At 48.2% G+C, this 24,269-nt stretch overlaps 1 protein-coding gene and 1 long non-coding RNA gene across 3 annotated transcripts; one reads left to right on the top strand and one right to left on the bottom strand.

The window, feature by feature from the left end:
• Positions 1-1,080: 1,080 nt before the first annotated feature.
• Slc6a19 (solute carrier family 6 member 19) lies at positions 1,081-22,876 on the top strand. 2 transcript variants are annotated; one of them, XM_031359961.1, is made up of 12 exons: positions 1,081-1,419; positions 9,403-9,543; positions 10,746-10,883; positions 12,720-12,901; positions 13,006-13,116; positions 13,458-13,570; positions 16,718-16,846; positions 16,984-17,140; positions 18,694-18,898; positions 19,013-19,172; positions 20,416-20,578; positions 20,746-22,876. In XM_031359961.1, the coding sequence occupies exons 1-12, from the start codon at positions 1,218-1,220 to the stop codon at positions 20,947-20,949; spliced, it is 1,905 nt and encodes a 634-aa protein (XP_031215821.1). In that variant the 5' UTR covers positions 1,081-1,217; the 3' UTR covers positions 20,950-22,876. The 2 variants fall into 2 exon arrangements, with proteins under 2 accessions (XP_031215821.1, XP_031215822.1); XM_031359962.1 differs by lacking the exons at positions 1,081-1,419; positions 9,403-9,543 and adding an exon at positions 9,861-10,006.
• LOC116083183 lies at positions 19,458-24,098 on the bottom strand. Its single transcript, XR_004115630.1, has 3 exons — positions 24,085-24,098; positions 19,689-19,728; positions 19,458-19,529 (listed from the first exon to the last, which is right to left on the bottom strand). It is a non-coding gene; the product is annotated as an uncharacterized LOC116083183 (long non-coding RNA).
• Between the last annotated feature and the right edge of the window lie 171 nt (positions 24,099-24,269).

The following is a 24,269-nucleotide window of genomic DNA, read 5'->3' as shown; positions in this document are numbered from 1 at the left end:
CTATCATCATTTAAAAAAAGAGAGGGTAACGAAAAGGGAATTGACAACAGAACACTAAAAGTCCTGTGAATTCTAGGAAGGTCACATGTGCCAAGGACATGATGTGGGGGAGGCTAGGTTAGTAGAGTCCAGGAAGGGCCCCCCTGGAGAGCTGACCCTTGAGGCTGGACCAAGGTAGGTGGGTGGGGAATTTGAGAAAGGGCATAGGGTAACATCCTTTGGCCTCAGGAAGCTCAGGATAGTTCCCAGGGGTGGGGAGTCATGGGGTAGGCAGGAGAAGCAGAGGGGAAGGGCTCAGAACAGAGGGCATGCATGCCCCACCTAAGTCCTACCCTGCAATGTTTGCATGAAATGAACACTATCTCTGTTTCTGGTCTTAGTTTATACATAACCCTTGGAAGCCTTTTCTTGGCCTTCTAGCTTCGAAGGCTGGGGAAGGCCCTTTACCCTCAGCCTTTCCTGGCAACCGGTGGCCATCCCTGGTGTCATGCTGGCTTTTCTGTATCTCCCATCTGGTCACTCTGCCAGTGGCAGGACTTCATCGTTGTAGCTGTCTGGCATCTCTTCATCCCTTAAGTGCTCCCTGGAAGAACAAATACTGTACGGGTGCTAGAAGCTGGGGACAGACAGAGGTTGTCTGAGGGACATTTAGAGCCAGAGCTGCGCCTGGGGGAACCCAAGCCATACTGTGGTGCTTCGTGTGAGTGCCACAATTAGGGATCAGGTCTTCAGCCACCTTCAGGAATAATGATGCAGTGGACATCCCCCTGCTCAGTTTCCTAGAGGTGAAACAAGAGTTCTGAGAGCTCCAATAGGTCTGGGGAGAACCAGTATACTGCTGGTCTGCACAGGACACCGACAGACACCATCTGTCTGATCTGTTTGCTGGAGGTACCAGGTCACTCTGGGGAGTGGTCTGACACTGTCCCCCTCCACACCCAACCCTGTCCTGTGTCTGGGTTTGTGCAGGGGGAGGGCTGTCCAAGCCTGCAGCAGTGAATGGAGGGGGTGGCTTAGCTGGTTAGGCTGGGTGCCTCTGCAGATAAGGCATTAACAGTGCTTCAGGACTCGCCCTGAGGATCTGCTGACGCCTCCTTTCGGCCCAGGTGCTTGGGGTGAGGTGCCAAAGGTTCTCTATAAAGAGCTGGATCTCCTGGACACAACCACTTGCCCTTTGGCTGCCAAACTGCCTGAGTGTGCCAGACTCAGCGACCACCATGGTGAGGCTTGTGCTGCCCAACCCTGGCCTAGAGGACCGGATTCCATCTCTGGATGAATTAGAGGTCATCGAAAAGGAAGAGGCCAGCACCAGGCCCAAGTGGGACAACAAGGCCCAGTACATGCTCACCTGTGTGGGCTTTTGTGTGGGGCTGGGCAACGTGTGGCGCTTCCCCTACCTGTGCCAGAGCCATGGAGGAGGTAGGACCTGGGACCCGGGTTGGTGGGTTAGGTATGGGTGGAAGCTAAAGCAGTAGCTTTAGACTAAAAGTAAACAACACAGACCAAAGACATGGGATGGATGTTCCTCAGGATTTAGCATTGAAGAGGGTCACAGATGGGGTAGGGTAATAGCCTCTAAAGTTGTTGATGAGGGAGATGTGCTCTACTCTTGCCCATGTGAATGAGGTGGTTTATGTGGGGCTGCAGAAAAATCTCCCCCAGAGATGCAGGTGGTACAGGTAACTCACTGACCCCCCCTCCCGGAGAGTAGAACACTCATCTGGGCCCGCATTGAAGGTGGGTACTGCATGATCCTGTTGGAAGAAGGAAAGTTGGGTTCTCAAGGGTGATCCTCAGAGGACAGGGCACAGACGGAGTCCATCTTGTTGGACTCCTGTCTGGCCCTGGACCGGCATGTGCAGAGAGGAGCTGCCACACTCAGTGACTCATGAGTCTCAGCTTGTGTGGCAGCCTTTAAGAGAACCTTGGCTTTCCCAGTGAGGCCCCATTTCTCCCCAGCTGCACCCCCTCTTCAGAGAGCCCCAGGCTCTGACCCTCGTTCCACTAAAGGTGTTTTGCAGCACACATCCAGGTGGCTCAGAAGGACACAGCTGGGGCACAGAAGTCACAGGCATAGCTACCCCACAGGTTACTATGTTACAGAGATAACGTCTTCCAGTTGGTACTTCAGCATTTTTTTTTTCAATTCCCGGCCACACAAGAGCTGCTGTACCAGGAAATGCACACAAAGCCCTCATGCATGTACTTGCACATTCACACAAACACTCATACATACTTGCTAACACCATCACCAACAGCCTTGGGTTTGTGTGTGTGTGTGTGTGTGTGTGTGTGTGTGTGTGTGTGTCAGGGGGACTTCTGCCTTTGCCTCCTCACTTTGAACCCAAGCTCTGCCTTCTTAATGTGGTGCTGTCAACGGAGGTCTGAGCAGGCCTGGATCCTGTAGGAACTGGCTCTGCTGGGCCTGGGGTGTGCCACAGGTGCGGTTGTATGGGTTCCAGACATTCTCCTCTTAATCGGGAGTCTCTGACTCAAGAGCTTTCTTTACTTCCAGTTTGTGCAGTCACATACTGGCATTGTGATGGGAAGTTGTCACAGTTAAGCTGAAATGGCCACTGTGTTGCTGTGTAGACGTGTAGGTTGGCTGTTTAGAACGCTGCCAGTACATTTCACTTAGATCAGGCTCTGCAACAAGTGAGAGAGCTGACAGTCCCAGGTATTGCTGCCCAAGTGACCTCACCTAGGTCCCAGGTGATTTCAACAGAACTGGCCCAAGGCTTTCCAACCTCCTGTTCTTGGATGCCTTCTGCCTTCTGAGGACCGCATTTGGATGTAGGCATTCCCATAGCAAACAGACTCTGGCCTTCTTCCCAATTCCACTCAGGCACCTTAGGCTCTCCTGTACTACCCTGTTGTGGAGGATCTCTGTAGGGATGTGGAGGTGTCAAATGGATGGAGGGCAAGAGGCAAGGAGCAGATATGTCAGGTCACTCCTGTGCCTAGGAGAGAAGGGCTGGGCCTGAGCTAGTCCCACAAGCAACTGTTCAGGATTTCCACAAAAGAACTGTGTCTACAGTTCAGGCTTCAGTGGGAATCTGATGGAGATTCCCAGCACCTGAGATCACTACTACGCCTGGGGTACTGGGCCCACAATGAGCCACTTTGAGCCAACAATGCACTGGGGACTGTGGGGTGTGGCACCATCCCTGTAGGTGTGTGGTGCAGTGGTCTGTGGATCAGGCAGTACTGCAGACTTCTGTGCCAACTCTGGGAAGACAGTGGGGCGAGGGCAGTGAGGGCTCTGACCATAGACTTGGTCCCTTGGGCACACTGTTCTGAGCATTGACTTTCTGAGAGGGCCTGGGCTTAGGTTTTAGAGGGACAGCACAGCCTAGGTAGTGGGGAGAACACCTCTTGAAGGAGCCATGCATCTTTGGGTCACTCTGGCCTGTGTTGACACCCCCAACACACACACACACACACACACACACACACACACACACCACACACACGGAGAGAGAGAGAGAGAAGAGAGAGAGAGAGAGAGAGAGAGAGAGAGAGAGAGAGAGAGAGAGAGAGAGAGAGAGAGAGAGAGAGAGGAACAGACAATAACCCAGAAGGAAGGGAAGTTTGTTTGGGTCAGGTGAAGACAGGAGAGCAGGGCCCAGAGATGGCCCTCCTGACCTGAGGGTTGGCTTCTTGCTTTCATGACTTCTTACAAATAGTTGTACTCCAAGGTAGATTTGTTCTGGGCTGAGACTCTGGACCCTGGCAGAGAAAGCCTGCAGGTGAGGCTGCTGCCCTCCTCTAGTCTTCAGAGGAACCTTCAATAGACGGCGAGGACCGAGGGCACCCCACAGGCTCTTGGAGAGGGGACAAGAGACTATTGGTAGACAAGGACAATGGAGCTGGGTGGTGTCCCTGGGGATTCAAGACTCTTAGATATTCTGCCTCCTGATAGCTCTTGGGTTTGTCAACTACGCACACTCTCAGTGCAGCATAGACCAGACATGAGAAGCAGGCAGTCTTGGTTCCTCTGTAGCTTTACTCTTGGGAACTCAGACCATTCACCCAAAATTATATAAGCCTGTCACCAAGTCCCATGGTGAACCTGGATGATATGGGCTTGCTCTGAGCCCCTTTCCTGAGGACTGTGTACTCAAAGTTAGTGTAGACATAGAGCAGTCCAGGATCAGCCTCTGAGGTCATCCTGGTTCTGATATTCTCATCTGTGAAATGGAAAGAATGTGATGGGAGATTATTGAGGGTGGCTCCAACAGCAGTGACATTCAGCTGACCCCTAATCCCACTTTCTCACACATGGAAGTTACCGTATCTACCCAGGATACTCAAGAGCCTGCATGGGTACAGGATACTCACAGTAGGCATCTGCCCTGGTTGTCCGTATATGTCCTGGCCCTGACTACAAGCCTTGGGACATTGGGGAACCCACCTTTCCAAGCAACAACAGCACTTGTGGTTAAGTTGGGTGTCATGGGTGCCTGGCCAGTTACTGTTTTCCTTCAACGCTCAGGTTGTCCCCCCACAGAAAGTTTCTAACCTTTTCCATACATCGTCTCTCTGCAACCCCAGAGTGAGCAGAGTGAGTCTACTCCCCCCACCACCGTCTAGACCTGGTTACCTGTGTACAATGATATGCAAGTGTGTTTAGCACACACCCTTGCTGGAAAGAGAATAGGATAGACCTCTCTCTACCTGAAGCACTTGTCTCCTGTCTCTTGGCTCCTCTGTTGCTTTCCCTTCTCTCCCCTTACTTCCTCCTCTCCCAACCATGATTCAAAGACAGAACTGGTCTTATTCAAGCTGCACATTCCATTTCCGATCAGCCCCACTTTCCCACAATCTCTGCTGGCGCTTCTCTCTGTGTAAACATCAAATACCGAGGACTCTGGGCAGCATGAAAGGCCTTATCTCTGGGAACCTTTGGACGTTAGTCCTTGGTACTCCATCCTAGAGTCCCAGCGTCGCCATGGCCAATACGTCTACCCTGTTCTCCTGCTCCCATACACAGTGGAAAGGTGGGACAGCAGCTCAGAGATGAAGACCCTGTACAGGGCTGGCACTCTGTCAGCTTCCACAGAAGCCCAGGTCTTGCACCAAGTTTGCTGCTCTGAGGTGGGAATGCCATATGGGCACCACTGCAGGAACCTCAAGATTGTCAGCAGCTGATGCAACCCCACATGACTGGCTCCCCTGTATGGGGTACAGGGAAAACAAGGGCTGGCCTACCATCCTTGGGACCCAAGGACCTTTAGAGAAATGAGAACATCTCTTTATATCTTCCTCCATTCCTTTGTCTCCTCTTGTGTCTGCTTCTCCTGTCTGGTTTTCTGTTTCTTTCTCTCATCTCTGTCTCTGATTCCCCATGTCTCTCTGTCTCTCATCTCTCTCTCCATCTTCCCTTGTTTCTTTCTGTCTTTTATTTTTTTTGGGGTGGGGAGGAAAGGGTTTATTCAGTTTATACTTCCAGGTCACAGTCCATCATTGAGGGATGTCAGGGCAGGACTAGAGTAGAAACCGTGGAGAAATGTTTGTTATTGGCTCGCTTTCTGGCCTACTCAACTAGCCTTCTTTTTTATCATTTATTTATTTATTTATTTATTTATTTATTTATTTATTTATTTATTTATTTATTTATTCATTTATTCTTTCTGTCTTTTCTTGCCTCTCTGTCTGCCCCAGACTCTTTGTTTCTATACCTTTTCATCTACCTCCCCCACTTGTCTTTTTCTACCTCAGGTCAGTGACTCCTAAGTGTTATAGAGAGTCAGGCCTTGGCTGGGCCTGTACACTTCCAATTCCAGGCTGCTCTCCCATCTAGGTTCTTAGGCCTTGGCTTTGGCTTGAGCTTTGTCCTCATTGAGCCCCACTGAGATCTCCAACAGAAATGATAGAAACAGTGGTAGCTCTCTGCTGCACTTCTCTGCCTGTGTTTTTCTAAAAAGATAGACTGTGATGCTGTTAGGAGTAAACACTCATGGAAATTCTCCTAAGTATTGCGATTTCCCCAAAGCTCACGCCAGCTCTTTCTGTCAGCAGTAACCCGGTGCTGGCTTTCCTACAAGACACACGTGGGGATAAAACCTAGCCTCCATGGAAGCAGTTCTTCCCACAGGGCAGCACAGGTTTATCCTTGTTTTTTTTTTTTTTTTTTCTTCGAGACAGGGTTTCTCTGTATAGCCCTGGCTGTCCTGGAACTCACTCTGTAGACCAGGCTGGCCTCGAACTCAGAAATCTAGCTGCCTTTGCCTCCCAAGTACTGGGGTTAAAGGCGTGCACCGCCACCACCCGGCATATCCTTGTTTTAAAATAGCTCCCAAGTATTTAGTCTTTTAGTCTTCCCATTGTCACGGAGGCTTCTTCTGGGATAGGTCATCTTCTGTCTAGTTCTACCCCAGCACTGGGCTACAACTGTTTCCAAATGCCCACAGGGCAGCATACTTCAAAGGTTAATTCTTTTTTTTTCTTTAAATATTTATCTTTATTTATATGGGTACACTGTAGCTGTCTTCAGACACACCAGAAGAGAGCATCAAATCCCATTATAGATGGTTGTGAGCCACCATGTGGTTGCTAGGAATTGAACTCAGGACCTCTGGAAGAGCAGTCGGTGCTTTTAACTGCTGAGCCATCTCTTCAGCCCCTCAAAGGTTAATTCTTAATGCTCAAAAATCTGAGACCAAATGTGATTGTTAAAGCATCCCTCAGAGGAGAGGGAGTTGACATGGGTAAGACTGCCACTGCAGGTCTAGAGAGGGCTTCATGTGTTTTCTGCTCTCAGCTTCCATGTGTGAGAAAAGATGCATTGTAAAATGTACCTCTTGGCCATTTTTAAATGTCTTGTTCAACAGGCCTTAAGTGCATTCATAAGGTTGTACAGTATGACCACTGTCCACACCTCAAACACTCCTCCTCTCCAACTGAAACTATCCCCATTATTACCACCCCACATTGTTTCCTGCCCCTGCAACTTCCATTCTATGGTTTCCATGAATATGTTGTATACAGGGACCTGTTCAGTAGACCACTTGGACTTTTGGTGACTGGCTTTTGCCTAACTTAAACAAATCCTCCATTTTCCTCCCTCTGTTGAAATCCTACTGTATGGTATAGGTCATGGTGTGTTCATCCACTCAGTAACTGAACACAGGCATCAAACACCTCATTGAGGCTATGCTTTCAATTCCCTTGGGGACCTACGAGTGGAATTGCTGGCTAACATGGTTGTTCTGTGTTTACTCTCACTCCACCAATGACCCCACTGTTTTCCATGGTGGTTGCACCATTCTGTTTTCTCACCAACAGCACAGAGAGTTTTAGTCTCCATCTCTCTTGACCTTATACTTTTTTTTCTCCTGCTTTTGTAGCTCTCCTCATGGTATGATGTAGTAACTCACAATTTGGACTTGAATTTTCTGTGTACTCGGTGATGTGAACATCTTCTTCTTTTTTTTAAAGATTTATTTATTTATTTATTATATGTAAGTACACTGTAGCTGTCTTCAAACACTCCAGAAGAAAGAGTCAGATCTTGTTATGGATAGTTGTGAGCCACCATGTGGTTGCTGGGATTTGAACTCAGAACCTTCGGAAGAGCAGTTGGTGCTTTTAACCTCTGAGCCATCTCTCCAGCCTGTGAACATCTTCTTATATGTTAATAGACTCTCTGTGACTTCTGTGGGTCAACATCTTTTGGAAGTCTGTGATCATCTTTAAGTTGGATTTTGTTTGAGTTTTGTCCTCTAGATATTCTGAGAATTTTAATATGTCACCAGACTTGAAGTTTGCAAATCTTTTCTCCTACTCCACCGGTTCTCTGTTGGTAGTCGTATTCCCCCACCTTTTCTTCCCTTTTCTTCTCTTTTCTTCCTTTCCCTTCTCTTCTTTTTTTCACTTCTTCCTTCTTTTTTTTTTTTCTAAGATTTATTTATTATTGTAAATAGGTACATTGTAGCTGACTTCAGAAGCACTAGAAGAGGGCATCAGATTTCATTAAGGGTGGTTGTGAGCCACCATGTGGTTGCTGGGATTTGAACTCACGACCTTTGGAAGAGCAGTTGGTGCTCTTACCCACTGAGCCATCTCACCAGCCCTCCTTCCCCCCCCCCACTCTCTCTTTCTTTCTTTCTTGTGGTAGGTTTCTCAATATAGACCTGGCTGTCCTGGAACTTGCTATGTAGACTGGGCTACCCTAGAACTTAAAGAGATCCTCCTTTTAAGATTAAAGGCATGTGCCACTATGCTCAGCTTTTTTCTTTTTAAGATTTAATAGCTGGGTGGTGGTGGCACACACCTTTAATCCCAGCACTTGGGAGGCAGAGGCAGGTGTTCTGAGTTTAAGGCCAGCCTGATCTACAGAGTGAGTTCCAGGACAGCCAGGGCTATACAGAGAAATCCTGTCTTGAAAAACAAAAAACAAACAACAAAAAGATTTATTCAGCTATTATATGTGTATGAGTATTTTGCCTTCAAATATGTATATGTATCATGTGCATGCCTAGTTCACATGGAGGTCAGAAAAAAGAGTTAGATCTTTTGTAACTGGAGTTATAGATGATTGTGAACCACCATGTGGGTGCTAGAAACTGAAGCAACTTGTAAGAGCAACAAGTGCTCAGCATCCTTTGAGCCATCTCTCTAGTTCCAATATTGTTATTTGCTATACATTGTTTAAATTTTTTATTAATATAGCTCTTATAGAAGTATAATTAATATACAGGACACCATTGAAGATTGCTTTCTTAAATCACAGAAGGGATGCACTTCCTAGTATTAGGGTTTGTTAGGTCTATACTACAAAGGGGTTTGCACAGATGAGGGAAATGTGGCCACTTATTTGAGACCATTATTGTACTTATTACACTTTGAAATAAAGAACATATGCCAGCAAATGGAGCTGCTCTAAGCCAAAGGTTACTTGCTTCCTCTCCAATTTGCCTAGCACCACTAGAAAACAGGTCTCTTTTTATGCTGGTGTCTGACCGCTGATTTAGCATTAGTTGACTGTGCAGTGACACACTGTCCTCACTGCAGCTAGTCTCAGAAGCTGTGACTCTGTCCTTCTGTCCACAAGGCTCTGATCAGTGTGAGGCCTAGAGCCAGCCAGTAGGCCCCTCTGGGTTTCTGTTATTGTCAGTGAGCATGGTGGCATTGTCACATGCTTTGTTTAATGGCAGTTTTCTTCAAGCCAGCAGAGAGTGTTTACATGTGATGATAGAGACTGTCTACCTGCTAAGGGATACTTCCAGGCTGTGAAGTTTACTGTGGCCCCACTCACATGGCTTACGACTGCATATCAGCTCTGTTCAAGTGCCACAGGGGTGTTGGTGGCAATCTAATCATTAGCACAAAGGTTTTAAAGTGCCTGTCCCCAGGTGGTGTCCTGGATTGTAATGACATGTCTTGCTTCTTCCCATCCAGGGGCCTTCATGATCCCATTCCTCATCCTTCTGGTGCTGGAGGGCATTCCCTTGCTGCACCTGGAGTTTGCCATCGGACAGAGGCTACGCAAGGGCAGCGTGGGCGTGTGGAGCTCCATCCACCCTGCTCTGAAGGGTGTAGGTATGTGTCAATGATCCCAGCTGGCCTAAGGTTTACAGGGCTTGTCTAGTTCCTCCTTAGCTTTCCCAATCAGGCCTAGGCTCACGTTCCTCCAGATGCCCTCTGCAACCTTTCATTAGAATCCATGGGAGTGTGGGTTACAGCATCTAGGCCAGGTTCATGGTCATTAGGGAACAGACAAGGCCAGCAGAGGTCGCCCAAGTCCCCACAGCCCAGGGCACAAGGAAGATCTAGAGGTTGGGGGAGAGCACCTGATCCCACCTTCCTAGAGCAAAAGCCTCCAGGGCCAGAAGGGGGAGTTAGCTGCTGGCAGCCTGCTCTGACCACTCCTACACACTCAGCAAGGACACCCAGCGCTACCACTAGCCTAGGTGTGGTCACTCATTTACAAACTCTGGTTTGGAGATGGTCCAATCTCCAGCCTCACTAAGAGGACATGGCTCACTGAGAGCTCAGAATGCAAGTAAGTGGTGTGGGCTTTCCAACCAGGGAAGAGAGGGTCAGGGTCCATGGACAGAGAGTTCAGATATGTTTATCCCAGAAGGCCAGTGCTGGACAGCCCAAAGCCCACACAGCGACCTTTCCCTGCCCTCAAGCCCTCCCTGCCCTTGCACCCTACTTTCCCCCAACTCCCTGGATCTCAACTTTCCCCACCTTCTCTTTCTTTTCACACACATTTGGTTTTTAGCTTTACAATAAAAAAAGCACATTCACGAAACTCCTTACAGGTCAACCCATTCTCCCTAGATACTGAGCCATTGTCCACTATGATCTCTGCTTGCCTCTCTCACTGCTTCTTCACAGAGATTTTCCTGAATCTACCCACCTGTCTTTGGCTTGGGACTTGCCAAGTAGGTCTCTCCAGAGGCAGAGCCACCCTCTCCCCCCAGCCCCCACTGACATTGTTAAAAGGCTCTTTGCAAGGGTTCTGGGACCACTTGCCTGGATAAATCTTTTGGGGTCATAGGTGGAGCAGGTGAGGGTATAGAGTGCTGGGACCTTGAGCTCACTCTGGGAGAATCAAGTGATCATATAATGATATCCCACTTCTAGATCCAGGCTGCACCTGCTCTTCAGGTTGGGGAGCAAGCCCCTTCCAGTGTTCTACTGTCTCCCTGGGGTGGGACAGCATAGATGGGTACCCATGCATTCACCTGCTAGAGATACCTGTACGCCTTTCACAGTGCCATCCCTCCCCACAGGCATTGCCTCCATGTTCGTGTCCTTCATGGTGGGCCTGTACTACAACACCATCATCGCCTGGGTCATGTGGTATTTCTTCAACTCCTTTCAGGAACCTCTGCCATGGAGTGAATGTCCACTCAACCAGAATCAGACAGGTGAGCCACCGGCCCTACACAGTGGGATGCGGATGCCACCCTCACCACCACCTCTGTCCATTTAACAGCTTGTAGGACAGTGGAAGAAATGGTTGCTGGCAACTTCTTAGACAGATGGCCACACCTTCTGACCAGATGATGCCTTCTCATTTTCTAAGAACTAGATTCTTAGAGACAAGAGTTAGCAAAAAACTAGAGCAATTTGTAAAGTGTATAACATTTAAAAATTCATGTTGTATGGGCTAGGGAGGTAGCATAGTCAGTTTAAAGTGTTTATTATAAAAGCATGAGGACCCAAGTTCAACCCCCAGTGCCCACATAAAAGGCTAAGCATGTGCTGCATGTAATACCAGTGAGCCGGGAAAGCAGAGACAGGAGGATTCTAAGGCCTGGCTGGCCATCCAGCCTAGCCAAAAAGTGAGTCTAGGTCCCAGTGAGAAACGCTGTTTCAAAAAATAAGATGGATAGCTCCTGAGGAATGACTCTCAAAATTGATCTCTGGCTTCTACACATGAACTTTCACACACCTGAACCTGCACACACATGAACACACACTCCATGTACACACAAATACACAGATGCAGACACAGGCAAGGCACATACACACACACATGCACACACACACAAAGAGAGGAGAGGAGGGAGAGAGAGAGAGAGAGAGAGAGAGAGGAGAGAGAGAGAGAGAGAGAGAGAGAGAGAATCCATAAGTATCATAAGTATACTTATTACCTTAACATTTGGGAGGCTGAGTCAAAAGGATTGCTACAGATTGAGGCCAGCATTTGGGAGGCTGAGTCAAAAGGATTGCTACAGATTGAGGCCAGCATGGTCTACGCTGTGTGTTTTAGGCTAGTATGGGCTTCAGTATCAGATCCTCTCACAACAAAACAGAACAGAAATCCACAATCTAAGAAGAAAGCCTTACACATGATGATTTCCTATGTCAAGCTGGTCACATGGCTGAGACCTTCAGTAGAGGAGCCACGAGAAGTGTGCAGGTGGCTCCAGGTCACAAAGCAGCACTAGCAAGAGTAGAGGATACAGATTCTTGGTAGGAGAATTTCTACTTCCCTCCCCTATGTTCCCTGTGTCTCTGCCACAAGTGTCTTTAGTCACCTGTACCTTCTCAGGCCTCTCTCCTGTGGAGGCAGAGAGGCACATGGTTTTGCCCATGACCTATGGGACACATCTGGCTTACAGATACACATAGCTGCAGAGGAGCATGAGAGCCTGTTTGGTAACCACTGTCCTAACTACCAAAGTAGCTAGGAGGGCCTCACATGAACCCTTAGGAACCCATCAAGATGGATCCATTTTGATCAAAGGGACAAGTCCTCCCCAGGATCTTGATTTTCTCTGGTAGGAGAGTCCCAGTTGGTTCTTTGAGGAAGAGGTGGCAAGATAACCACCAACTATGGTGGTAAGATAACACGGAGTTGGACTGCAACAATCATGGATATGACCACAGAGTCCCAAAGACCATGTGCAGGCTACTTCAGGGCTAATAGGGAGTTTCTTCCAGGATTCAGGGAGGAGTTGGGTCTCAGAGGCCTGGGCCCATATCACAGCCCGACAGTGTCTCTTAGCAGACTTCACATAGATGAGCACTCATGTACAAATAACTCTGTACATGTACACCTATGTGGTGTGTGGATACAGATGTGTGGATATATTCACAAGTGCCCATGTGTATATGTGAGGCTATATTCACGTGCACAAACATGTTCCTGTTGTGAATGCCTCAGACATCGGCTGGGTTTCTTCCATTTCTCCTGGCTTATTTCTAGCTTATCTCTACTTTTGATCCTCATCTTGATTTGTCCTTTGCTTCTGCAGGCTACGTGGAAGAGTGTGCCAAGAGCTCTTCGGTGGACTACTTCTGGTACCGAGAGACTCTCAACATCTCCACTTCCATCAGTGACTCGGGCTCCATCCAGTGGTGGATCCTGCTCTGCCTGACATGTGCCTGGAGTGTGCTGTATGTGTGTACTATCCGTGGCATCGAGACCACTGGAAAGGTGCAGTACACAACTGAGCACTCTGTATCCTGAATTGGCCCTTTTTCCTTGTCTGATATCTGTACCCATCCCACACTGTGTCTCCCCTACCCTGTTCCTCGCAGGCTGTGTACATCACTTCCACCCTGCCCTATGTTGTACTGACCATCTTTCTCATCCGTGGCTTGACTCTGAAGGGTGCCACCAACGGCATTGTCTTCCTTTTCACACCCAATGTGAGTCTCTACCATCTATCAGCTGACTACCCCAAGGCTTCAGATCCCAAGAAAGAAGTCCATGCTGGCTTCTCTTGGCGTCAAGACCAGCTCATTTCTATATGGTGACAGCCAATTGTGATGCCTAGGCCAATGTCCTGTCTGAGAAAGGCCTGGCAATGGGTCAGCCTACGGGTGGGCCTTTAACATATGTATCCTGGATGGAAACTCTTGGGTGGCTTGTCTTTTTTTTTTCCCCCTCTGTGTAGAATGGCATCCACCACTGGGGAAGGAGATAGCTTCTTCCTCAGTGGAGGGGGAGGCCTGCTTCCTGTGGTCACAGCTGAGTCCCTGTATGACAGATCACGGAGCTGAGCAACCCCAACACGTGGCTGGATGCAGGTGCTCAGGTCTTCTACTCCTTCTCACTGGCTTTCGGGGGCCTCATCTCCTTCTCCAGCTACAACTCTGTGCAGTGAGTATGGAGGTGAAGGGAGGGCACTCAAGGATAGGAGCTGTGGAGCCCCCAAGAGTACCTTGATTCTGGAGACTAGTTTCCCATTCAGACCATGTGGAACTCGCTGTGCAGTTTAGAAGGAGGGTGCTTTCAAAAGCACAACCCCCAGAACCAATGTTGGCCAATGTGACTCTGCAGCTGCCCTTGACCAGCCCCGTCTAAGCACAGAGCTGGCAGGAAAAGAAGGCGCAGGCTTTGAGAGGATCTGCCCTTGCTGGGTCCGTTGATAATCTTTGCTGCGTGGTCTAGTATGCTCCCTTCTCCACTCCCAACTTGATGGCCACATTGTTCCCAGTCTACCTCAGAACTCCAGGCCCCAGGTATGTTGGTGTTCTGAAAACCCACCCTGGACACAGGAAAGATCCTGAAAGCTGTGACCCTGACAGCTTTAGACACGCATTCCTTCCTGACATCTTCTGGAAAGTCCCTAAGCGACGAAGAACCCTCACAAACATTCAGAGAGGATATAGGTGATATTTATTGTTTCTCACAAAGTTTTAGGGCATCCTAGCCAGGCTTGGTGCAGCCAGACTTGTTCTCTGTGACCAGTGTTGGTCAGGGGAAAGCAGTGGGATTGGTTGGTGGTTTGTGATAAGCCTAAAGGAGAGCTGGGGTAGATAAAACAGAGCTTCATGGGCTCAGGATAGGCAACCCCATGGAGAGACCTAGGCAGCAGACAAGGCTAGAGCAGAGGCAGGGCCTGACAATCAGAGCATGTCTATCCTGAGAGGTGTGGTTTTCAATAGGCATGACACAGGAACAGTGTGTTCTTAGAGTGCATATAGTCTGTGGTCCCTATGGTCTGGGAGCGCAGGCCCTTCAGAAGATGTGTTGAAATTGGGTGGATGGGCAGGTGGTCTATTGTACTATGGTCATTTAGTTACTGACTGATGGGTCTCAGATGGGCTTCAGAAAACCAGTTCTGGTGCCATGGAAAATGTTCTAGAAGGCAACCCTAGAAATGCCACTGCGGGTAGAGCCCAAGTGGAGCTGTGGGTGAATTATTTTTATGACAGTTTTATTCAGTTTGTATTCTGTGCAGTTCATTCACACTAGGCTACATGAATTCGTTCGCATGAGTCCAATGGTTGTAGCACATTCACACAGTTGTTCAGTCACCATCCCCATTTAGTTCTAGAACATTCTCTTGAGCAGGCACTCCTGAATTCCCAGGTCCACTGGTAGCATTTCCCTGTTCCCGCCTCTGCTCTGTCTGCTTGAGTATTTCCTGTGGGTAGAAGTGGAGGTGCGGGGTCTTTGGCATCTGGTTTCTCACTGATATGACACTTACCCGATTGTAAAGTGTGTTGGTGCTACAGACCGGTGTGGGTGTGGCTGGCTGACCACCTGCTGTGAGGATAGCCTAATGTGCTTGCCCATCTACCTTCAGGGACTTGGGCTGCTTCTGCTTTTATAATTGTATGATCATTCATTTTTGTTTTTTAATTTTCCTTTAAGAAGTTTTGTAGTTAGCTAGGGAGTTGTGGTGCATGCCTTTTTTTTTTTTTAAAGATTTATTTATTATTATAAATGAGTACACTCCTACTCTCCACAGCACTGTGTGATTACAAGTTCCCTCCAGCTGTGCAGGGTGGCTTCATGTTCCATTTCTTGTCAACTTTTGTAATAACCTGTGTTTTGGGAGTAGCCTTCCTCCCAGGTGGGGTGGCACGGTGCTGCAGTGTGACATGCACTTTTCTGATGGTTGTGTACTCTGCTTTTGACTCAGCATGGGGCAGCACAATGACAGCTGTGTTGGGGGTTGGGGTTCAAAGACTGGGATCAGGGTAAGTTCAAGCTGTGCTGCATATCTCCAGATGGGACTGCAAAGGCATCAGTCAGGAAGTCAGTGTGGGGTCTAGGTCACAGAGGGCTGAGGATGAGTAAGGGCCAAAGAGTTGGGTCAGCCCCTGAGCTGTGACCACATCTTCCATGTCTCTTGAGAGTCAGGAACATACAGATCTGTGCTTCCTCTTTGCATAAATCTGGGTCTCTCAGCTGGTCAGAAATACATCTGGGACCTGGCCCTAGAACATTCCACTGTGTGGGTGAACCCCTATCCTTCTGAGGGGCATAGACATTGCAAGGGCAGATGTTCAGGATGGTCCTACCCTGCCTTAAATGCCAGCCAGGATGGCCAAGCACTATCTGGAAAATTCTAGGATCTATTTTCTTCCTTTTTACTTCAGGCAGGTAGCCAGGTCAGCTCTGGAGTTTCCCTAGGCTTGGGGGCTATAAACTGAATTGCTTTTATAAATATTAATCCAAATTGCTCTTATAAACAAAACCCTATGGCATAAATAGTAAAACCTTATCTTTAGAGACGCCTGGGTTGGGAGAGGCTTCAAGCCACAGAGAAGCTGGCTTGGCCTCTTTCTCTTGGCCATGAGGACCTGTGCACCTGTTAGTGTGAGGTCAAGGCCTGTCCCTTTTGTGAGTCTGACTGCTTGCCTGTGGCTTAAGGTGGCATTTGATTCTAGGAATCTCCGACTCTTGGTATCCTGGGCTTTCAGGGTGTCTCCATAGCTGTGGTCGGTATGTTTGGGAGGACTGGAACACAGTAAAGAAGACAGCAGCTAGCCAGGAGGTGGTGGCACACACCTTTAATCCTAGCACTTGGGAGGCAGAGGCAGGCAGATTTCTGAGTTTGAGGCCAGCCTGGTCTACAAAGTGAGCTTCAGGACAGCCAGGGCTACACAGAGAAACCCTGTCTTAAAAAACAAAAAAACAAAAAACAAAACAAAACAAAAGAGACAGCAGCTTGGTTCAGGGTCAGGACACAGCCTTCTGGTCAGATTTCATTACGGGTGGTTGTGAGCCACCACGTGGTTGCTGGGATTTGAACTCATGACCTTCCGAAGAGCAGTTGGTAATAAGTTGGTGTCCACTTGAGTCCTCAGTGGACACCTGTGTCCATATAGCAGGACCTTGGGTCTCCTATATCACATCAGCCTTTTGCTGACTGATGAGCACTGAGGAGTCTAGCTTTAGACCTGAATACACTGGATCTGCTGTGCTGCATGCTGACTTTCAGCAGGTCAGGGTGGGGTGTGGGCCTTGTGAATCAGTTGTGCTGTTCTGGGGTGACACCCCTCTCATCCTCAGCAATAACTGTGAGATGGATTCTGTGATCGTGTCCGTCATCAATGGCTTCACATCTGTGTATGCAGCCACTGTGGTCTACTCCATCATTGGCTTCCGAGCCACTGAGCGCTTTGATGACTGTGTCAACACGTGAGTTGCCACAATTGGGGCAGTTGGGGCTGTGTTCAGAGGGCATGCACCTAGACCCCCTCCTCTTTGCCCAACCAACCCTGCCTTTGAGCAGCTCCCTCCTAGGACACAGAGCAGCCCTTTTTCATCACTTCCAGGAACATCTTGACCCTCATCAATGGGTTCGACCTCCCCGAGGGCAATGTGACTTCAGAGAACTTTGAGGCCTATCAACACTGGTGCAATGCCACTAATCCCGAGGCCTACGCCCAACTAAAGTTTCAGACCTGTGACATTAACACCTTCCTTTCTGAGGTAGGTGCAGTGATCTCCATGCCATCAAAGCCTCATGTGTGGGGATGGGGAGAACATCCTCTTTTGGTCTTTGCCAGTCATACAGAGAGGCTTTGTACAGTCATGCAGCATCTTATCCAAAAGTGGCAGGAGAAACTGGGTAGTGGTGGTGCACGCCTTTAATCCCAGCACTTTGGAGGCAGAGGCAGGCAGATTTCTGAGTTCGAGACGAGCCTCATCTACAGAGTGAGTTTCAGGACAGCCAGGGCTACACAGAGAAACACTGTTTCAAAAAAATTGAAAAACAAAACAAAACAAAAAACAAAACAAAACAAAACCAAAAACAAATAAACAAACAAACAAATAAACAAATGGCAGGAATTAAAAACCAGGCAGGAGGAAGGAGCCATTCATCATGACTCTCCTGGCTTGATTCCTCCAGTCTCTCAAATCAATTATATAAAAACCCTCTGCTCCTCCCTTCATCCCCTCCCCTGTTCTCCCTCAGTCCTCAAATCCATGGCCTCTTTTTCATTGTTACTGCCATATACACACATATATGCCTAGCTATATGAACACTGCCTCTGAGTTCACTTACCATGGCTTGTATGTATATTGCTTTAGCGTTGATCATTTGGTATTGGATAACCAGCGATAGGGCTTTTCTTTGGGGAATTCTATTCTCCTGTTCTCAGCATTCCCTAGTTACCTGTAGTTCTTTGTACAGGGGTGCTTTCCTTCTTTCCCTCTCCCCTCAGTGAGATTTACAGTCTCCACCACTGTATTGTCATGTCTGCTGGTGGTATTCTTATTTAGGCAAGTGTTATGAGGTGTTAGGAATGTTGCTTCCTTGTCATAAAAGCCACACTATCGCAGCTATTTACTTGATCCTTTCTGCCCCCTCCTTCATAATGTTCCATGGGCCTTGGGTGCAGAGTTGTACTGTAGATACATTCACTGGGGAGGGGCACCTCAAGTTCTCTGCATTTTGGCTGACTGTTGTTTTCTGCTAATGGTCTCTAGCTGATTTAAAGAGAAGTTTCTTTGATGAGGAGTGAGGGCTACACTTAACTGTCAGTATAAGGATAGACACTCAGCATGCAGTTAGGAATTATGCTGGCTTATTAAAGTAGCTCAAGTTCTTCTTTTGGATCCATGACCTCAACATTCCAGGGAGTTGGCTTGGTTCAGTGCCGGGCATGAATTCCCTCCTTTCGAGTGGGCCTTGGGTTCAGTTAAACAGCTGTTGGTTGATGCCAAGATATTAAAGCCACTGTTGAACTTTCAGGGAATCATTGTTATAGTTCCCAGTTGAGGAGGACTATTGTTTTGCTTTCCTCCCTTGGCAGCTCACTTTGGTACTATGAAAGATACTCCTCCCTTGGGAAGGAGGTTGTCAGATCATATTGAGCTGGATTCTTCAGATTCCTGTGTCCAAAGTGCATGGTGTCTTCGGCAATGGAGACTTGACCTTTAATCGCTGGGGAAGCAATGAAGGGCAACAGCAATAGCTGATCCAAGATGGAGGAAAGGAACAGAAAGCTGAGATAACCTTGTGTTGTGCATTGGTGCAGGGTGTGGAGGGCACAGGCCTGGCCTTCATTGTCTTCACTGAAGCCATCACGAAGATGCCGGTGTCCCCACTGTGGTCGGTGCTCTTCTTTATCATGCTCTTCTGCCTGGGCCTCTCCTCCATGTTTGGGAACATGGAGGGTGTGGTCGTACCCCTTCAGGACCTCAATATTACCCCTAAGAAGTGGCCCAAAGAACTGATGACAGGTATGTATGAAACTTAACAGCTAAGGGAGCACTTGTGTTCCTCATGACAATGGTGGGTGCAGCCCTGGGTTGAGCAGCCTTGTAGCTACAGCTCTGCTCCCTGTCTGGCCACAGGCCTCATCTGCTTGGGGACATATCTCATCGCCTTCATTTTCACACTGAATTCGGGCCAGTACTGGCTCTCCCTCCTGGACAGCTATGCTGGCTCCATCCCTCTGCTAATCATCGCCTTTTGTGAGATGTTTGCCGTCGTCTACGTGTATGGAGTTGACAGGTAGGAGGGGTAGCTCTGTGGCAACATGCCATCTTTAACAGAAAAGCTGAGTCACAGAATCTCTGCTAAGCTGAGCCAGCCAAGTAGGCATAAGGGAAGTAGGCATGCCATGGCACAAAGCTTTCACTATTGCACAAGAGAGTGGAGAGTTCCTTCGTAGGAGTGGGCTGGCATTGGCTTAGTCCTGGCACTTAGTCCAAGAGTTAGAGAGGTCAGAGGATGAAGGGTCGGCCTTGCTGAAGTGGTGCCTCCTTTCTTATTAGACATGATCTAAACAGTACATATAACTCCTGATGTCCCCTGCTACCTGTCCAAGAACAGGAATTTGCAGATGTACTAGAGACTGACATGTAGTAACTATGGGTGCCAGAAAAAGAAAATGCAAGTGAAAATTCAGACACACCTCATTACACAAACTATACATACATACATACATACATACATACATATGTATATATGTGTGTGTGTGTATGTATATATGTGTGTGTGTGCATATACACATACATACATACTTACACATGATCTTCAGTCTGGAGGCCCTGAAGCAGCACTGGGTCTAGAACAAAAGCATGGAGAAGGTGGGAAGTGAGGAGGGGGATGGGAGGCATGCAAGATGGCAGGACTTGGGCTCTGTCGGACATGGACATCACATATCCTCAGGCAAGATGTAGCTCAATGCCCTTCATCCACTTGGCGACTCTCCACATCAGAAGTACTTCTGGAATTGGGCATAGGCTCATCTAGGGGTAAGGGGGCCTCAGCAGCTTTCTAGAACTCAAGAACAGAAAGGCACAGAGGACCACCATTAAGGGCCACTTCCAACTGTCAGTTTGACCCAACATCTCAAGGCATCATTGCCATTGCTGGACAGGGATCCAGGAAGCTACATCTTCCAAAGAAGCTGTCATCGTGACCCCTGTAAAAACGATCTATCAAGATCCACTAAAATTAAGTTGGTGTTAGCCCTTTGCTAGAGATCCTATTCTGGAAAACCTAGTTCAAGTCACTGAAAAGTGAAAAGCCACAGGGGACATGGGCAAGATTACACCAGCATGAGTGGGACGTGGGACCAGACTCTAAGCCTGAAGAAACAACATGGAGGCTGAGGAGTACAGAGCCAGCCATGTGACTTCCGATGAGGCATGTATCAGCTGATACCTAGAGTGGCTGCAGCTAGCACAGTGGTCTCAATTCCACACCTTCATGAGCTACCAATGACTCTGCCCTCTGGCCTCTGCTGCAGGTTCAACAAGGACATCGAGTTCATGATTGGCCATAAGCCCAACATCTTCTGGCAAGTCACGTGGAGAGTGGTCAGTCCACTGATCATGCTGGTCATCTTCCTCTTCTTTTTTGTGATTGAGGTCAACAAAAGGCTCATGTATAGCATCTGGGACCCTGACTATGTGAGTGGCCAGGCAATGGCTGGATGGGGAGGGAGGAGAACTGTCAGGGAAGAAGGCAGGAAGTGGGATGGGAGGGCAGTAGAAGGGCTCCATTGGGAGAAACAGAAGGTGAGATCATGGGGGTAGTTAGGCTTTTTCCACATGCGTTACCTGTGGTTCTCTCCCAGGAGGAGTTCCCGAAATCTCAGAAGGTTCCATACCCCAACTGGGTGTATGCGGTCGTGGTTGTTGTGGCTGGAGTACCCTGCCTCACCATCCCCTGCTTTGCCATCTATAAGCTCATCAGAAACTATTGCCAGAAGTCTGGTGACCACCATGGACTGGTCAATGCGCTGTCCACAGCCTCTGTGAATGGGGACCTTAAGAACTGAATGGGCTTAGTCTGTATTAGGCAGAAGATGGCATGTGGAGGAAGCAAGATGCAGGACCCATGGGGGGAAGTAGACTGTAATATGTGTGAATGTATGAGTACATATACATGTATTCATGTCACATAGATATGTACACAAGTGTTACACAAACATGTGGGACACATAGATATGTTTATGTGTATATACCAGTTTTACACATGTGTATATATAGATCATATGTACCACATGTATACATAAGTGTATATGTGTGTGAGTTTATGTACACATGATGTGTCTATGTTTGTGTACATAGTGTGAGGAGGGCATATTTATGCACATATGTATGTATGCACACATGTGTTATCTAGATGTATACATATGCTCACATGTTTACACATACTATGCATACATGTGTATACATATATTCACAAATGGAATCTATTGATATGTGTATATGGAATCTATGATATGTATGAACATGCACTCATAAACATATATGTATGTCTGTATGTATGTGTGTATCTTCACAAGTGAATTTGTGTTGTATGTGTATGTGCATGCGTATGTTCATTTATGTTTGTTCATTGCAAATAGGTATGTGCACATGCCTATGCTATCTTTGTATACATGGCACACATGTAAAAATATTTTTGCATGCTCTTGATGGAAGTGCCTCCCACTCTGGCCTGGTTGTCTTCTGCTTGCTCTCACTAGAGGGCATGGATTACAGTCTGGGGACAGACATAGCTCAGGACCTACTTTGCACTGCAAAATCCTGGCAGAGAGCCAAAAGTGAATATATGGAGGGCCCATTCTGGTCTCCTTCCCTCTGAGTGGGAGGTAGGAGTTGAGGATGTGCTGCTGGCCTGCCTGGCTCCTGGGAATGCTATCACTACCCACTCCCAGGCAGCCCTCTGCCCCTTGCTGTGAGGGCTGGACCGAGGCTCTTCTGCTCTTTAAGGAGAAGCCCAGGAAGCTGGTGGACTGGCAAGGCTGGGAAGACTTGTCTCCGTCAGACCTGATACACCCTCCCTTCCTGCATGCCTACTTAATCATTGGTCGCCGAGCAGCCTGCCGAGCAGCCAAGCTGACCTTCCCTTCACTTCTGAATCAGGGGCCGCTCTGTGCACTTCTGAAGAGGGCACGAGCCTGTAAATCTTTAGCCAAATGTTGGAAAAGGAGGGTTACAGGGTAACTCAGCTGTGGCCACTGCTGTTGAGAACACTCCAAGAGAAATGGGCACCCCAGTGAATGAAGCCTAGAAGTCTTCAGTCCTGTGGCAGCCAGTGAAGCCAGGGAGGGCTATGTCTGCCCCTCCCCACAACAGGCTGGGTTCTCCTGGGTTCATAGCTACCCTCAGCCACAGGTCCTGGGAACTTGGGGTATTTGTTGCAAGCTACTGCCCTCCTATTTCCATGGGAAAGCCCAAATTTAAGTTGGATTGGACTTTCTGAGAATCCTCACCAAAAAGGGTAAGAAACTGTGGTGGGCTCTGATGTCATTCATGTTCTTCCTACTTGGTGACAGCAGCCACATTTCATCCACCACAAGCTGCAGCTCCTATTACTGAATCATGGAGTCCTCTTACACTTCTATACACCCTGACCCCCTGAGTACTATCACCTTAAGAACCATACAGAGGCACAAGATGGGGGTTGGCCCTTGGGGAATATGAAGAATCTCACACTAGTTTCAGTTGGGTCCCACCTCTGGGCCTCTGAAACCTCAGCTGGAAAAATGCTGCTGGTATTTATAGTCATCAATATATAACCTGTTTGCACAATAGAGATTCCTTTCTGGTCCTGTGTGGTCTGACTGAAAGCCAACCAAATTCTCTGCTATCTCTGGTCCATACCTTATGTTTAGCCCTTATGTCTCTGTGGGACAGAAATCCAGGTTGGTTGTTGGGTCTAAAATACATCTTTCTCAATAAAGCACTCTTATTTAATGTTCTCGGATTAAGAGTTATTGCTTAGGCATAGAAGGATGAGCCTGGCCCCCAGCAGGCACCAAGAACTTCCAGAGATCATGTGGTCAGCAAGTCCAGCCCTACCTCTCAGACAGCTCTGGATTGGGGAATTTCTCTGAAGAGGTTCCTACAGCCTAGAGGGATAGATCAAGACTAAAGCAGTGGCCGTGTAGTCTTAACACTCTGCTGCCCACTGGCAGGTGATCAGCAGGCCTTTGGACTTGGGACATGGGGGCTGCATAGGAATAAGGTTAGCTGGAAACATGCGGAGAGATGAGGGAAGCAAGAGGACAGAGAGTCACAGAAACGTGTCCAGCATATGGGTAACACCAAGGGATGCCTCTTCTACCCAAGACCCTCCTCCAGACCCTCCACTTCCCTTAATTTCCTGTCTCTTCTCAAGCCTGCACTCACTTTTACCCTCATGCTCAAAATAGGATCTCTGAGCTTCTGCAACCTACATATTTGGAATTATGGTTGCATAGTTGACAGAGCAGTGTGCAGGAGGATGAGAATTATAGGTCCCAAAGGCTTAAGATGCTCTTAGCCTGTCTCCAGGGAGAAACATCATGAGGGAGGAGTCTCAGAATCTGGGGAACATCACAAACACGCATGGTGGCATCATTCTGTCCTTCCCAGCTACCCCAGACAACACTGACGTCACTAGTATGGAGGATGAAGTTGGGGAGAAGCCCCTTAAGCCCCTGCACATGAGGAAGAAGTTCTCTGTGCCCATCCCTCAAAACTCTTGTTCATAGTTGACTATGGGCTATTCTTAACCAGGGTCTTCTGGGTTGTGCCAAGGGTCTGGAGGAGGTATAACCTGGGGATGCAGGAGGGGTTTTTCTTGACAAACTCAAGTCATGGAGGGTTAGAACTGTCCTCAAAAACCTCATAGACAGACACCCGAAAAATAAGTGTGCTTGAAGATTAAGCATGTGGTAGGGCCCTCTGATTCCATGTCTCAGGGAAATAAAGACCATGTCCAACGTCCATACAAAGCCAAGGTCAGCTCCTCATTGCGACTGTACCTGTGACAGCCCAACAGGACTGGTGCAATGGCTGTGTGGTTTGGATAGTAGTATGCACTCTGGGCAGTAATACTGCTCAGTAGGAGAACCCAAAGAACTCCAGGCTGTACTGGGCAAAGCCAGAAGGTGTAGGCTGTATGCTTAAAGTCCACTTACAGAGCCTCCATGAGAGAAGACAGCAGACAGCTTGGGCTGCTGGGCCACTGGGATGGGTGAACAACACAGGAGGAGCAGAAGATGGCCTGGCACAGTGTCTTGGACCATAACACCTCTGTTTGCATACTGCCATGAGCTTCAAGGTATTACCTGGAGGAAGAGAACAGTTTGGGGAATGCTCCACT

The sequence above is a fragment of the Mastomys coucha genome, unplaced genomic scaffold (genome assembly GCF_008632895.1).
Source record: "Mastomys coucha isolate ucsf_1 unplaced genomic scaffold, UCSF_Mcou_1 pScaffold8, whole genome shotgun sequence".
NCBI classification, from domain to species: domain Eukaryota; kingdom Metazoa; phylum Chordata; class Mammalia; order Rodentia; family Muridae; genus Mastomys; species Mastomys coucha.
The sequence above is the reverse complement of the archived record's forward strand: the minus strand, read 5'-3'. Positions and strand labels throughout refer to the sequence as shown.

What these genes read in the sequence shown, in the direction of transcription:
- Slc6a19 (XM_031359961.1), top strand. Translation starts at nt 1,218, where the DNA reads ATGGTGAGGCTTGTGCTGCCCAACCCTGGCCTAGAGGACCGGATTCCA. An exon ending in TACGTGTATGGAGTTGACAG is followed by an intron (nt 19,173 to 20,415) that starts GTAGGAGGGGTA and finishes CCTCTGCTGCAG; the next exon opens with GTTCAACAAGGACATCGAGT. An exon ending in GCATCTGGGACCCTGACTAT is followed by an intron (nt 20,579 to 20,745) that starts GTGAGTGGCCAG and finishes GTTCTCTCCCAG; the next exon opens with GAGGAGTTCCCGAAATCTCA.